The sequence below is a fragment of the Astatotilapia calliptera genome, chromosome 17 (assembly GCF_964374335.1).
Source record: "Astatotilapia calliptera chromosome 17, fAstCal68.1, whole genome shotgun sequence".
NCBI lineage: Eukaryota > Metazoa > Chordata > Actinopteri > Cichliformes > Cichlidae > Astatotilapia > Astatotilapia calliptera.
The window spans coordinates 19969090-19985853 of record NC_137438.1 but is presented as its reverse complement, the minus strand read 5'-3'; the positions used below and the strand labels follow the sequence as shown (position 1 = coordinate 19985853).

Here is a 16764-nt window from a genome sequence, read left to right as displayed (position 1 = left end):
ACCAGAAACATTATCCCACCTCAGCATCTTGTCTTTGGTCTGGGTCAGGCCAGAGAATCTCATCCACATCACAGGCTATATTGGCCCCAGCCAGGCAGCGGGGGTAAAATCCTCTTGCATGCCTGATCCACCCCTGGCATGCATCTACTGATATGTCTAGGCAGGCCTCTTCCATGGCCTGAAGGAGGTGAACACGGACATAAGGTTCTCGGTCATACACTTTCCACCGCCATGCCGAAAATAACTCCTCTATCGGGTTTAGAAAGGGAGAGTATGCAGGCAGAAAGATATTAGAAAACCTTGGGTTATTGGTAAACCAGTCACGAACCAGAGCAGCGCGATGGAAGCTGACGTTATCCCACACAACAACGTAGTGAGGCTGCTCTGGCTGTGCTGGTTCCCTGTAGTCCAGCTGGAACATATGTTGTCTTAAACCTTCAAGAAAAGCAAGGAGAAGCATAGTGTTATAGGGTCCTAGTACGGCATGGCGGTGGAGTACCCCTCGTTGGCTGATGGCTGCGCACATAGTGACATTCCCCCCACGCTGACCAGGGACATTTACAATAGCCCGATGGCCAATTATGTTCCACCCCCTTTTCCTTCTTTTGGTCAGGTTAAAACCTGCCTCATCCACAAAGATTATTTCATGGGGAACAGGCCGTCCTTCAATCTCAAAGATTCTCTGCAGAACACATAACACAGTAGAGTCAATCGGTACCCTGAACCACAGTTCAAGAGTGCTGAAATGGCAGCATAAACTGCCATGCTGTGATGGTACACAATACTTTATACAGTATCAAAACTCATACCTGAACATATTCCACACGTTGGTTTTTCACTCTGTCAGAGTTTCGTTCGAAAGGGGCTCGGTATGCCTGTTTCATCCGGAATTGATTCTTTCGGAGGATGCGGTCAATTGTGGAGAGGCTGATGGCATTTATGCCTCGAAAAAGATGATCATCCTCAATCACTCTCCTTTGAATCTCTTGCAGGCGGATTACATTATTTGCAATTACCATGTTTACAAGTTCCCTCTCTTGCTCCTCCGACAAAAGCCTTAACCTGCCTCCACCAGGTGGTCGTCTCTGTGTCCTACAAAAATAGAAGCACTCATTACTGTAACTGTCACACATTCATTTTACAGGCAAATAATGGAAACATACTGAAACTCAAGACACATAAGTTCAGTAACTTAAACGTTACTGTACAAAGCAGTCTTACTGCAAGTACACCTACCTGTTTTCCTCCCTGAAGGTTCTGATGATGGAGGCAACAGTGAAGCGACTCAAATTTGGTTGTACTCGTTGCCCAGCCTCCCTCATAGTCATCCCATGGACAAGGACATGGTCAACTAAAGTGGCTCGAATTTCATCCGAGACTGACTGTCTTCTTGCCCTTGCTCTTCCCCTTCCTTGTCGCCATCGTTCTCCACCTCCACCTCCTTCACCACGTCCTCCTCCACCTCTCCCTCCTCCTCCACCACCTTCCTGTTGTCCTAGACCACCTCCTCCTCCTCTTCCACCACGTCCTCCTCTTTCACCACGTCCTCCTCTTTCACCATGTCCTCTTCCTCCACCACGTCCTCCTCCTTCACCACGTCCTCCTCCTCCTCCACCTCTCCCTCCTCCTCCACCACCTTCCTGTTGTCCTAGACCACCTCCTCTTCCACCACGTCCTCCTCTTTCACCACGTCCTCCTCTTTCACCATGTCCTCTTCCTCCACCACGTCCTCCTCCTTCACCACGTCCTCCTCCTTCACCACGTCCTCTTTCTCCACCACGTCCTCTTCCTTTGCATCTCTTTGGATCCATTGTTTCAAACCTGAATGAGCTGACTTTGGCCCTTTTATCTATCCATCGCAGGTTCTGATTGGTGTGTGCTAAATTTTGACTCCTAGTGTTTCCACCTGGTTAATTGTGTGCTAATTGAGCTCAAGCTATGCTGACTTAAGTTAACATTATTGCATGCTAGTGCTTTCTAAATGACTACATGGTGTAAGCACTGTAAAATGTAGGGATTTGTGTGTAGAGTTTTGCAGTAACAGTTCACCAAATTTGAGTCATGTGTCAAAGCAGGGAATAGTGTTTATAGTTCAGGGAAATGGGTGAGCTTTTTGAACAGTAGCGTTACGGTTTTGAAATTTTAGTTTAGAGGCCTGGTTATAGTGTTTAAGCAATCGAGAAAAACTGTAAAACCAAATAACAGAACTTTAATCTTTTGCTTTATGCTTACTGCAGTTTTATAATCAGCCTTTTTTCTGCTTTGTTTCCAGTTTTCAAGCTCCAGTTTAAAGTTGAGTTTTTTCTATTAGTGCATGTCTGAGGAGGCTGTCCCGTACACACGAGGGCTTGGCTACAGGGCAGCTCTTTGTGTGTTACTTCCCCTTACATTCTCTGTCTGCGGAGTTTATCAGAGCACGCAAACCTGTACATCATTACATTCTGAGCTACAACCTCACTGCTTCACCTCCTGTGAGACACTCTCTAAAAAGTGAAAATGGGGAAAATTAATGGATGCATCAAGTGCATTTTTATTTTCTTCAATGTGCTGTTTATGGTAAGTCAAAACGTTCTTTCTAATTTAATTTTAAACTTTAAAAAATATTTTTGTGTTTTGTTCAGTTTTCCAGGACGATTTTACGTACGTTATGTTATAGAGTAGAACAGAATAGAGTTTATTTCAAATATGTAAATATAACTAAAATAACAAGAAAAAACTTTGTAAAAAACAAAAACAAACAAAGTAAAGCCATGAAGTTGCTGTGAATAGCTCCTACTCCTACATGCTAAAAAAAAGGATGAACTAGGAAAAAATACCTTCAGCTTTAACTAAAATTGTTGTACTATACTAAAAAAAACAAAAACAAAATATGATCATCAAATTTGATCATATTAATGAAGACATGCTTCAATGTTCAAAATATTTTTCCAAAACAGCAATCAAATACAAATGTGGTTAACTGCTCAGCTCAGTAATTTCCAGTAAAAAGCCCCCCCCCACACACAAAGCAGAAGAAAACAGGGTCATATTTCACTCCACCAGCCAACCACCGAGCAGCTTCTCCTCTCCTTTGTTAATTATTTTTTTTAGCCTTTTAACGTCTTTGTAGTAAGAGAACTAAAAATGATTTTAAAAAATACAAAAAAACAATGAGCTTGTGCAGTCAAACAGAATAAAATGAGAAATGTGGTTTAAAAGATAATTAATTTTCAATTTTTAACACAGAGGTTTTTCTTTTTATTCATACTTATTGATTTTATTTCCATCCATTTACACAAAACATGCAAACAAACAAACATTTACTTGTAATAATGTTTTGAAAAAACAGTTTTTAAAATCAAATTACATAAAACAAAAATCTTATATTAAATTACTTTTAGAATAATAATAGCCTGGGTCTGGAACAGTTTCAGATCCATGTTTCTTGGGTGTTTTCACCAGCCAGGAAACATGCCTAGGCCTGAGGAAGTCTCTGATCAGGTTTTTAGCTTTGTCGCCCTCAGGTTGTGCAGTGTAGAAGTGACAAAAGCTCTTAACGGTTGCATGCAGGATTACACATCTCAGGAAGAGAGATTGTGTAACCTAAAATGGCTGACATGCTTTAAAGGTGTAAAATGGCTGAAGCGCTGAAATGTGGCAGGTTTTCCCTGGCTGAACCATGCAAGTTTCAGTTTTAAAATAAGATAATCACTTTTTATTATTAATTATGTCTTAGTGCACTGTTTACAAAGCCTTTATTGTAAATGTTTTTTTAACACACTTAGTCCACCATACTTGGAGCTTTAATTTTGTTAAACACAAACTGAACACTGTGATTCGGTTTCCACAGATCCTGGGATGTGTGCTGATTTACTTGGCAGTAAGGGCGACTGCCATGGCTGTGCAGGTAAACATCAACTACATCTTTGTTGACACAGAATAAAAGAAAGGCGAATGATATTTTTTAGCCAAAAATACCTTCAGTGGAATTGGGATTTCCACAGTGATGCTTTGATTATTCAACGTGTTGATTTTATTAGGCTCATACATACGGAGCTTACACTCTCAGAAATAGGGGTACCAAAGTGTACCAAAAAGGGTACAAATGCTTGTCGCTGGGGGTGTTCCTTTTTGAAGGACATTTCTGTACCCTTTAGGCTTGGTACATTTTTGTACCTTATGAAATTGTACCATCTGAAGTACAATCATGTACTTTCCTAAGACATAAATGTACCTTGAAACTATAGTACAGAAATGTTCCCTTGAAAAGGGTACAATAGGGTACCTATGAGGGTACCCCCCCAGCGACAACCTATTTCGTACCTAAAGAGACAAAAATGTACCCCCAATAGTCCAAAATATTTGGTTATTTAACCATTTATTTTCGATAATACAATCACATCAAAGCATTTAAACAACCACAGAAATACATCCTTGATTACATTCGTATATTGCCATAGGACATGTCAAGAAAAATACATTCATTTAAAAAAAAAAAAGAAAAAGTAAACAATCACATAAAGACATTAAACACCTGAACACAATGGAAAATGTGCTTGCAATCACGTCACACAGAATACCTCAAGGACACAAACAGCCTATCATCAACTAAATACGTGTCTAGAGCTTGAAAGTCTAATTCATTTCCTGGATTGAACAGGATCCAGTCATTGTCAACTGCCACTTGGTAAGCATGGAAATGACATTCATAAGTGCAAGGAAGTAACAGTTTCCCACACAATACCCAACAAGTATCAACATTCAAAATATACTTGATTTTAAGGAATATAGGTATGGCTTTAGTGTGTACATGGCCAACTACAAAAACATCCTCAAGTTCATATTTGACACTGCTGACAGATATAGCAGACACACACTGAAGCACTTTATCCTGAAAATGCACATCTGTAAAACTTTTGTTCATTTCCAGAGCATTCTGTAAGTCACCTGGCAGAGATGAAAATGGCACACTGACACTTGTGCTGAGTGAATGTTCAAAGTCAACAAGCAACTTATCTGAAGAAAACTCCCAGCACTGTTTCATTTGATGACGATTGTTAAGAGTTGCAGTGATGTTTACAAAGTTTTTGCATTTACTCCCTAGATTTTTGAAATATTGATGCTTGCTTTCATATCCCATACACCACAAAGGGCGAAAAGGACCATACATCAAAATCAGCCTTGGGTAGTGAATAAGGTAGTGACACTTGGGTGGGGGCATATTTAATAGAGTTGGTTAAGTACCCTGGTGACACTTACTGGCAGGGGTTTGTCTCCCTGGTCTCCTATGTTGACAATGCAGTTCTGAAGAAAGACAAGTGTTTTCTTGAAGTATGCAGGGTAGGTCATGTTGAACACGAAGAAGGTGGAGAATGCTGAGATGTAGGCCTCATCCAGCGAGCGGCACGAGCAAACATCCACTCCTTCAACTGTTACAACACAGCGACACTGTCTTAAGAGGGCAGTTGTCCAACTCTTATCCTTCATTCGAATGGTTGGGTATGGACTCGTGGGAGTATTCTGCAGAAGAGGAAGAAAAACATTAGTATACAGTATGTTTAAGCAATATGTGCCAAGTGGATTTTCAACAGATTCCTCAAATTACCTTCTTTATTTGCTGCAAAACAAAACTGTCTATTCTGATAACCTGTAAACATGGCCCATACTCCAAACAAAAAGCTTCTTGACCAATGACTGTTGTGGTAGTGTTTGATAAGCTGCTAAAGTTTGACATAATATTCAAGGGCAAAAGCAATCACCCCTGACAGTGACAGTACCTGTGAAGAAGAATTTCCCTAAGGGGACAATAAAGGTCTATCTATCTATATAAACACCAGACAAAACCCAAGAGCACAGCAGCACTGTGGATTAACAGCAGTGTTTCCCCTACATTAGCTTAGCTGTGATGCTGAACCGCAGCTGAATTCAGCTCCATGCCAACAAAACACCGAGAATGAAACTTGTGGCCAAAGGCTATGCATCATGCATTTACCTCTCCAAGGATGATGAAATCTTCTATCTTCTCCTTGAAGATGGATGGCAAGAGAAGTGCCCCCTTGAAGTCAATTCCTAGGTCATACAGATGCAAATGCACTTCATTAGATTTTGATAGCATGCTAATTCCCATTAACATGCTCTTCACATGACACTATGGTACATCAATTATCTTTGGAAGAGAGAGCAAATGAATTGTCACAAAATTTACTATTTGTATGAGGTCAAATTAGCACCTGTAATGTCTTCAGCCAGTGCATTCTCTCTTGCCTCCATGTAGACCTTCTTCAGTGGCAAATCCTTGGTCATTTGAAGAACAGCAGTGAAGTTTTTGCTAAAGCGGCGACAGATGTTGTCTTGGCAGGGATGCATTAAATCAACCTCATCACACAACTGGAAATGAAAAGAGCAGAATAGACAAAAGAATGACATTTTACATTGAGGATTTAAACTTTTGACATGTTTAAAGACACAGACTGGAGATAAATGTAAAGTGCTTTAACCCTTGAACAAAAAATTCTAAAGCTAATAAACAGATTGATTAATCAGTTAGTACAGAAAATAATAATAATCAGATTTAGAGACAAAAAAAATCATTAGCCGTTTCCCCAATCATCTTAACAATTCTTGGGTTGCAGACAGTGTCCCTGCACAGAGCTTACAGCTCTCATATTCGAAAATCCCAAATCCCACTAAGTAGATGAAATGGTACAAATGTGTACTTTCCATTGTTTAAAATCCCTTTGAGCGGGAAACAAGTTAGATGCGATAAATTTTGCTTAGAAAACATTTTTGTTAATAGCTATATTTACATACTAGCATGTTTTGAGAAATTATTGATTTTTTTACATTGTTGTACACGGTTACTGACTATTTATTGATAAAACACTGGAATACGGCGGGCAGACAGACGTTGAACATTCCACCAACAGTCTAAATAGTCCACATTTGTACCTTTCTTTGTTTAAAACTTAGCTAACTGCTAGCATTCACCCATGTTAAAGCTAGCTCTTCGGACTTTTGCTAACTCTACTGTAAAATTACACGTTGTAATTTTTATAAAAACACAAAATCACACCCGACTTACCTCTAAACCTTTGCGCCTCGTCGTCTGACACATCAACGCCTTCTTCCATCAACTTTTTAAGGAGCTCCTCCATCGATAACCCCCTGAGAGTCATTTTCTGTGCCAACGCTAGTCAGCGCGGAGGCGGAGCACTCATCGCTGCTGGCTTTTCAGCCTTTGGGATTAATGCGCGTTGCGAACTTGATACATGGAAATACAACATTGTGGTATTAATGCGCAGTTGTTTAGAAACAGTTATGCTGTCTTGGCGAACTATATTTGTAACTTACAAAATGTAGTCACCGTAACATAAAAATCTGCTTGACATTTTAACTTCCAAAGAACCTCGGTTTAACTTGATGTTGCAAATTCCATAAAAACCTCACAATTAATGAACAATTCTAGGATGTAGTAAAAGCAAAAAAGTAAACGGCCAAACATAACAGTAAAATGATTTCACGTTTTTGAAAGATTTAAAACATTAAAAAATTATAACTGGAACTTAATAAAATGGAAATGGACCAGTTTTTTTTAACATCATTTGGTTGTGCCTGCATGTCATTGTGTGTTTTTAAAAAAATATATAATTTAACATAACTTACACAAAGGTAGGTTACAGATATTCTTTGCATCATAGGATAATTTACGTACAGAGGAGAGGACCAACAGATTTGATTATAACATGTAGCTTTTATGAGCACACTCACATCTCATATGAATTTTACAATTAACCAGGCCCATCCAGATTTTCCCATGCTGACCCATTACCACGTTCTGCCACTGTCACTGCAGTACAGGTCAAAATGGTACAGATTTGTACTTTATTTCAAATTGTACCTTTAAAGGGGCATTTCTGGACTTTTAAAGACCAGTATTGTACTTTTAAGGGAACATTTTAAAAAAATGTACCTATAGGTACAAAAATGTTCTTCTCTCGTACCTCTATTTCTGAGAGTGTAGAAAGAAAGCCAAGCGGAAATATCATGATTATATGTCACCCTTCAACAAAGAACTAAAATCACAAGGACCACACTATTTAAATTTCTTTAGTCTGCCTACAGACACTTTTGGACTAATCAGTATCACAAGTCTGTTTTCACTGATATTAGTTCATGTGTCCAGCTTTGATACCACTCTCAACTCCCTGCCGTTGACTGTCATAACGTAGCATAGGTAATAGAGAACAGCTACTCCTCTTGTGGTTAACCTATGAAAGCCCAACCATAAAAACAACTCTCCCACTCCAGATGTTTTTTCTTCTGTTCTTACATAAACCATGTGGCCGTCTTCCTGTCAAAGTCTGGAATAATAAATCAGGTCTGGCTTTAAGCCAGAATAATTCCCCCCTTGCTTAGTATCTATTTTCGGTAAACACTCACTGCAAGTTGTGTTTTTAATTTGCCTTCATCAGGTGATACAATAATCAAGTGTTTATCTGTGTTGACTTAATCATGAACCACTCTTAAAGTCATGACAGGTTATGGTTGGATCTTTGTTCTGTACTGATAAGAAAGAGTTCTATAAAAACAGAGTTCAGTAATGCTTTGAAACAAACACTCAAAAGACAAAAGCAGCTGGTTTGCATTGAGCCCCAAACCAGATTTAGTCAGGACATGATGTGTATACAATAATTCTCTAAAAGCACGCACGTGAAATGGAAAACACTCATTTTGAAATGTTTAGATTCAGCCGACGTGAAGGACTCGGCGTGCTTATATAGAATCAGGCAGCTGTCCAGATGTAGTGGAGGCTCTCATTTCTGCTCTTAACACAGAACAGATGCTGCCTGGGGGAAGTTAACGCTCTCACAACTCATTTTCTCTGTAACAGTAATTACAGCTTGGCTCTGACAAAATTGTCAAACCAGAAACACAGAGCTTTTAATGGAGTACATGTTTTGGCTCATTGTTGTCACTAAATGAAATAGTGTTTTTTTGTTTGTTTATCTACAGTTTTTTTCTCTTTTTTCTCCAGTTCATTTCCAGGACTTGTAGACTTTTTACAGTCATATCCTGTAGCCTGTGAGTCTGGCAGTCATCTGGGGGATAACAGTCTCCACGATGTTCATTGTTAATGAGTTGAAATTTGATATCCATATATATGCTCCAGTATGAACCAGTTTGTGTTTTTGCCCTACACAATGTATTTCAACTTTCTGTTATTGTGTAACAAAAGAGTAGTTTTAATATCAATAACCATTTTTAAGTTATATATTTTACATGAACAGTTTTCTATAAACTGCCATGTGCAGAATGAAATCACATTGCTGCTGGAAGGACTGGAGCAGCAGAAAAGTGCTCAGTGCATTATGGAAAGCAGCATAACTGAGAGATGGCTCACGGTCACCTCATGCACCATAATTATAATCTTAATCAGAAAGGAAAGTTTGAGGCTTTAAAGCAGAGAGGATGTCTCCACTGATGTCTTTGCCTGCTGATCTGCTTTTGGTGTGTTCCACAGCGCTCCCAGTGGACAACCCTCACATTTTACGTCATTTTAAAAATGACTAATCCACACACTGCTGTCTTTGCTTCACAGAACAAAGACTGTGACTACAACTTTACAGTTTTATAAATGTCTGTTAACACTGTCTGATTCGACCTGTTCTTTACTAAAACTTCAGTAAATTTGATGTTGTGCTAGTTAAGCCTAACAACTGCAAATTTATTCTAACCCGAGAAGGTACTACAGTGGATGGCCTCTTCACTGAATGTGACTTACTGGATGGTCCTGGCATGGCCTGGTTTAGGTTTTGAAATGCTTGCCTTATGATCTATGGTAGCATGGCTAGATGGCACAGATATTAGACTCAATCTGATGTGAACCAGAGATTCATGTCTAGCATGTTACTGATAACTGTGTTTGCTTTTGCTTATTCCAAGAAGTAAGGATCAATGCAATGTTTGTGTTGTTTCCTGTTCTTTCTCGAGCAGTTGTCAGCATTTGGTATGCCAGGCTTGGGCTGGTCATGGGTTTTTGCCATTGGTGTCCTTGGTGTCTCCTCCCTGGGAATCTACGCTGCCTGCTCTGAGAAAGCCCTCGTCCTCAAAATAGTAAGTACAGGACCCCTGCATCAAACAAGATAATGATGTGATACCTGTTTATTTTTTGTTGCTTTTAATTTCACAATGAACAAAACAAGAACAAAGTGATGATTCTTTTAATGTTCTTAACATTCCTTCATGTACAGTTTGCAGGATTTATGGGCATTGGAATGATCATCATGATGATTTTTGGCATCGTTGTAGCGGTCCAAAGAAACCAGGTGATCTCTTCTCCTCTCTGCCTGTCCAATAATTTTTCTTGATGCAAGTTTTTTTCATCACATTTTCTCTCTTTCTTTGTATTACTTTACATCTGTGTTTCTGTTACAGTTACTACTGTTATCTAGTGGCCTTCCTTTTCTGTCTGTGTCTGAAATAAAAATAAAAAACCCCTTGCCTTTCTCTCAGCAACATAGTTTTAATTATTTATTCCTTTTTTTCTTTCCACCTTAATAACACTATCACACACATTAACAATTGCCTGTATTAATGAATTGTCCTAATTGGACATGACCATAGGACCTAATGGATAGTATGGAAAATATTAGTAATGTTTCTTGTGGGAAATTCATCAGTGAATTAAAAGAAGCCAGTAAATAATTTTAGAAATAGAATTTGTTTTCTTTTCTACTTTAATTATTCTTGTTTTTGGGTATTCATTCATTGCATATTTGAGATTTTTGTCCTTCTCTGTCTGTCTTGTTGATAATATAGCTTCTCATCTGTTTACCGTGATACTAAATATATTCTTTTTTTCTTTGCAGACAAAGACTATCTTCTACAGTACCTCTAGTGAACTAGCAGAGCCCTACATGAAAGAACCATCCTTGAGAGATATGCTTGAAGCCTTACAGCAATCTGTAATGTTCTTTGTACTATTAACCTGATGACAGTAGAATCAAATAGAACAGAATAGCCAATATAGCCAATATAGCCAGAATAGCGAGGATACAGAGGGTCATGTCCAATGTCTGCTCAAGTGTGGTGAAATCCCAAATTTACTTGTACAAGTAGTCAATACAGGACTTGCAGGTAGTGATCTGAATAGCAGTGGTACTGGAAGGGCTCAGAAGTGATCAAGGACCAACCCTGATAGGGGAGATCAACCAAATTTGTTTAATTTGAGACTAAAAGAAAACTAAATGAATGAGATGTAAAATTTGTGGGGGTAGGGCCAAATAAGTGTATACTTCTGTCTATTCCTTTTCAAACAAAAGAATGGAATGATATGACAAAATGATGGCAAATATACACGTTTGAAATAAAAATGAACTGGACTGAACTGAAATTTTAGTCAGATAATATTTTTTTCTTTTTATGCTTGGTGTCAAGTAACTTTTTGACTCCACCTTACACAGAAAACCTTTTATTAATTATTTTTCGACTGAATTGTTTTTTAATAATTACATTATAGTTACTTTATTGACACATTTACATTAGTGCAGAACTTCATTAAGTATTTTCAATTATTTGAAGTCATTCTCTTATGTGTTAACAGATGAAATGCTGTGGAATAGTGAGCGCTAACGACTGGGGTGAGGAAATTCCCAATTCCTGTGAATGCAGTCCTTCAAATCTGGGATATGGAGGATATTCCTCATGCAAAACCAGACCTCAGGTTAGTTTTGTAAAATAAAACTGGATTTTAAGAAAAAAACAAAGAATATCAGGAAATGACTAATTCTGCTATCTACACTAATGGTGAAACAACTAGTAGCTTAGTTTTCCAACATCCAGAAGAAGAAACTACCATCACAACTAGAGATTGACAAGGTACACTGCAAATGCTACGGCAAGGGGAAGCCAGAAAATTAGGTCAGGGGGGAGATATCATCATCTCCACCCTCTGGATTGGGTACCAAGCAAGAAGAACAACTGCTACATTGAAGGCGAGAACAGCTCACCGGGTCGATTACCAAGGCTATGTGAAATACCCTCTGAACAACAAAATATGTGAATACAGCACTGTGGGCAATCCCTACTGTGACCATAACCAAAACCAATCGATCTACTCTCTGGCAGCAGTGATCACTGAGCTCCCTGGCTACAAGATGAACAGCCACAAGGAGCAGTACCCTCCATCGAGAAGGAGACAAGAGGCCAAGATCAAGGTAGCATAGAAGGGAGTTAGCAAAATATCTGAGCTGCAGAAAGCTGTGATGAAGAAGGTGCCTAACAAGTACTGTCCATACCTGATGCCTAGAAAACTGACAAACAAAGACTCACAGCCTTGGCCAGCCACTTGAGGAGGTATACAAGAGAGATGCAAGGCAGGAGAATTAACCAGCTGTTCTCCACAGAACCATCTAAGGCGTGTGGCAGGGGAACAATGTGAGAACAGCACCACCAAGGCTAGAAACAGAGCAATACTGGAAGAGCATATGGAAGAAGGAGACAACACATTACAACAATGCTCAGTGGCTAGTGGGACTAAGAACAGACCACAGCAACCTCCCTGAACAGGATCCAGTAACTATCACCGTGGCAGACACCCAAAGTCTTGAGCAATTAAGAGTTGTGCCTGGCTCTGACATAATATACACCTCCTGGCTAAAGAAGCTTTTTGCGTGAAATTAGTGTCAGATTGTCACTTTGAAATTACAAGTTGAGTAATTTTGCAGCCATCCATTCCACATTGACAAATGTAACTGTGTTTTGCCCTACAGTAATTTATATTTTATAACATGTATCTGAAAGTTAATAATGAACTGTTTCTATTTGAATACACAATATCCTCTTGTTTTCTTACAGGGAACCAGAGGCCCACAGCAAGTCTTTGCACAGGTATTTAATCCCCCAACCCCTATCAGCTAATCCAAACACTACAGTCTGCCATTCTGATAGATTTCCATGTAATAACTATCTTCCATTCTCTTCTGCAGTCCTGCGGTGACGTCATGTTTTCGGTTGTAGACATTTTCTTCAAGATCGCTTTGGGCTTCTTCTTTGGATTTGCTGTGACAGCAGTAAGCTTCACTGTTGTTTTCATTTATTGTCACAGGTTATCACTGTATATCACTGTGACTCCATTGTTCTTTAAGATCTTATTTTATTTTAAAAAAATCTTGGAAATTAAAACTCTTAGTAGCATTTCTAAGATGCTTTTTCAGACATTTGCTAGAATCTTAGCTTATTTGCATACATGATTACATTTTTGTTGCTAAATACTGTTTAATGTTATTAGTGTTCATTCCTTAGTAATGTTGTTACTGTACCTTCAAGGCTTAGCTTCACTCTATCAAAGAAATGTGAAAAAATAAAAATAAAAACTGAAAAGGGAAAGCCCAAGAAAAACAGACAGTTCAACTGCCAAAACCTTTGGTCATGACTGCATTTCCAGTGGATATTTGCTGGTAATAATTCTTTATGATTAACACAAGTATGGGCGCAATAGTATACATGAGTGATTTGCATGTTGACCCACAAAACTACATTCCAAGTTCCCATGTTAATTTGCTTTTTAAATTTGATTTTCAGATGTGATAAACCCATGTTTTATTTACAATAAAAAACAAAACATTTAAAATATTTAAACTGAGAGGAACGATATTTTCTTTATCCTTTTGCTTTTAAAGGTCTGTTTTTTTGTTGAGCCACACCACTGTCAAGCACTGAGACATGAATCCTTCTCAAGTGTGTCGACTATACATCATTGTGTAGCACATAAATACAGGTAGCACGTTGACCGCTTTATTAGCAACAAAGCTGGTAATTCCTCTTCAGCTTCTGAGTAAAAGCTAGTAATTGCCGTGTTGGAGCTGCAGCATTTACATCATTGTCATCCTCAGCGGGCTTCACCACCAGTGCTGTTGAACTGTAGTTTTTTAATATTATCGCCTACCTTTTTTGTGAACTAACCTCCTGTTCATCTACCTGTCTTTATAGCTACTGGGCCTGCTTATTACCATCTTCATGATCCATCAGGTCCAACGTAATGACACTGGAGGAGGCATTGCCATGAAAGGCTACTGAAGAGAACCACCATGCAGCTATGTCCTCTGATCATCAACCATTGCATTAGGTGACCACAAGAGAACTCTCCAGTCAGGACATCACCTCTTTTTTTTTACTTTGATTTATGAAAAAAAACTAATGTTTGCCTTGAGAGAGAGCAAACAAATGGCAATGTGGCATGCTGCAGGATTTTATTCAGGACAGAAACTGCTGCCTTTCTGTCCAGCTTTCCAATGTACAAAGCATAGCTTAGAAAGCAAAACATTTTTTAAAGCCTTATGTCTCTTATGTGTTATGTGATGGTATGCAGTATTCTACACATCTTATGTAGAGACCTTTTAATGAAAAGAAGTTGAACCTCTAAATCTGACTTTGATAAACCGAGGAGGCTGAAGTTGTTGAGAATAGGAAATTTTTTCTGGTTGCATTAAAAACAATGAAAACTCCAACTAAACTTCACTAGATCAAAACAAAAATCAAAAACAAACATCCAACTGTGTAGTTGAAATTGTTTGGATTGTTTGGCTGTTTTGTCCTTATGTATGACATTCACTGAAGAGGTTAAAGAGTTGTTTAGCTTGAACTGATTTTTTTTGGATTACATTTAAACATGCACTGATTTGTCCCCTGGTTAAGAACAAATAAGTAAATATGAGAAGTGAAAGACTGATTCCTTCTGTTTCTGAGATAGGGTCAATAATCTAAATTATTATTACATTCAAATTGAAGTCAAAACCTCTTTGGGTTAAAATGACCAAGTCAGAATGGCACTTAAGCTGTCACCTGCCTGTGTTTGTAAAATAAATGATAAAATAGTAAATGGCCTGTATTTGTATAGCGTTTTACTTAGTCCCTAAGGACCCCAAAGTGCTTTACACTACATTCAGTCATCCACCCACTGGTGATGGCAAGCTACATTGTAGCCACAGCTGCCCTGGGGCGCACTGACAGAGGCGAGGCTGCCGGGCACCACCGGGCCCTCTGACCACCACCAGGAGGCAACGGGTGAAATGTCTTGCCCAAGGACAATACGACTGAGACTGTCGGAGCTGGGGCTCAAACCAGCAACCTTACGATTACAAGACGAACTGCCAACTCTTCAGCCACGATCACCCCATAAGAAATATAAAACAATGAATTCATATAAATTTTAAAACTGTGTTGTTGTTGTTTTGTATGTGGGAAGCACTTGAGTCATCATAGTTTAAGGTGAAAACTGTCTTTCTGTGGTTGTTCTACGGTTGAATTGTAAAATCAGATTTGTCCATTTAAGGTACACTTGTGTAACTGGAGCGTATGTGTACTAGAAAATGACTAAAAAATTACTTATCATAATGTCATGTATGGTGATAAAAGCTAAGTGACAAACAGAAAAATAGATCATCCACTGACAGAAAACTCATCTGTCATTAAAATGGAAAAAAGAAAATGTATTGGCAGCACTTTCTAACAGACAGTTTTGCATTTTGCAGCTCTGTTTCCTGCTCATTATACAGAAACTGCCCCAGAGGTAATTGAGTGGTAATAATTTAGAAATTACCACATTATTCCAGTCCTGTTTTGTCTTTGTTATCCTGCTATTACCATTTTATTACAGAGCTGCATTTCCATATTATTACCCCTCCCCCCCGTTTTGGGGCTCTTATTATTCTATTACATAAATTTCAGGGTAATATTACTCAACTGTAACTACTGTTGCTGCCATGATATTACTTGTATATTACTTATATTACTTTGGTAATTGCATGGTAGCAACTAAGAAATTACCACATTATTATACTCTTGTTTTTCCCTTGTTACCCTTCTGTCACCACTTTATTACAGAGCTGTAATAGAAAGTGCTACCAATGTATTAAAGTTAAAGATATATTGTTACAGGATTGCTATATGTTCTGCTTTAATATCATTAATAAATAAACTAGAGACTGAAAACACACAATGCCTCACTCTCTTCTTTTATAATGTATTTCCTCACCTCTGGCAGTAATCATATCACCCTGGAAATGTTTCAGACAGGAAGTAAATAACACTGAGCAATATACCATCTCTCTCTGGCTTATGGTTTACTATTGTATGCTTGTTGTTTTGATGAGTTTGTAGCCTAAGGAAATACAAGGTTGGCTCTGTAAATTGAATATGGTGTTTGGTTAACATGGATAAATAGTGCAAGCCTAAGAATTTCAGTGAGCTTTAGGTTTAGGCACTGCTGGTGACTCGTCAATAGAGGGCACTAGGGCACGGCCTTCATGAAAAAAAAATCCATAACAAGCAATTAATAGCAGAAATATGACATAAATTACGAATAAGCATAGTATATAATATAGTATAGTATAGTAAAGTATAAGTATATTCACAGAGAGTTGAGGAATGGCTGCAATCACAGCATACCCTTAGGCTCCCTTCTTGTTTCAGAGATGTTTTTCCCTTTTCACACAAATGACCTCCTTGACTCTCTGCTCAAATCAGCTTTCCTCCCAGTCCAGGCTGTGTACATCCTCATCATTGAAAGAGTGTCCATTGACTGGCCTGTAGGTGTAAATAGACTGCAGAGTCCTGGACTGACAAGTTACCTATTTTGTGTTGTGCCTGCTGCTTAGCCAGAGGTTGTTTGCTTTCCCCGATCTAGAAATCATGGCAATATTCATGACACCGATTGATTTCTGATTCAAGGCAAAAATTCCCTTTTGCTTCACAGGCTGACAAAAGCATATGTGAGCAGGAAGAGTT

The 16764-nt window shown here is 38.6% G+C and overlaps 2 protein-coding genes across 2 annotated transcripts; one reads left to right on the top strand and one right to left on the bottom strand.

The window, feature by feature from the left end:
* Positions 1-2374: 2374 nt before the first annotated feature.
* On the top strand, positions 2375-15973 carry LOC113009374 (tetraspanin-8-like). The gene is made up of 9 exons (XM_026147637.2): positions 2375-2556; positions 3830-3886; positions 9973-10092; positions 10230-10304; positions 10848-10943; positions 11582-11701; positions 12835-12867; positions 12966-13049; positions 13969-15973. Exons 1-9 carry the CDS (start codon positions 2497-2499, stop codon positions 14053-14055), a joined length of 732 nt encoding a protein of 243 aa, XP_026003422.1. The 5' UTR covers positions 2375-2496; the 3' UTR covers positions 14056-15973.
* LOC145421576 (uncharacterized) lies at positions 4332-7216 on the bottom strand. Its single transcript, XM_080292056.1, has 4 exons — positions 7061-7216; positions 6210-6366; positions 5972-6048; positions 4332-5499 (listed from the first exon to the last, which is right to left on the bottom strand). The coding sequence occupies exons 1-4, from the start codon at positions 7091-7093 to the stop codon at positions 5203-5205; spliced, it is 564 nt and encodes a 187-aa protein (XP_080148182.1). The 5' UTR covers positions 7094-7216; the 3' UTR covers positions 4332-5202.
* Positions 15974-16764: the final 791 nt, after the last annotated feature.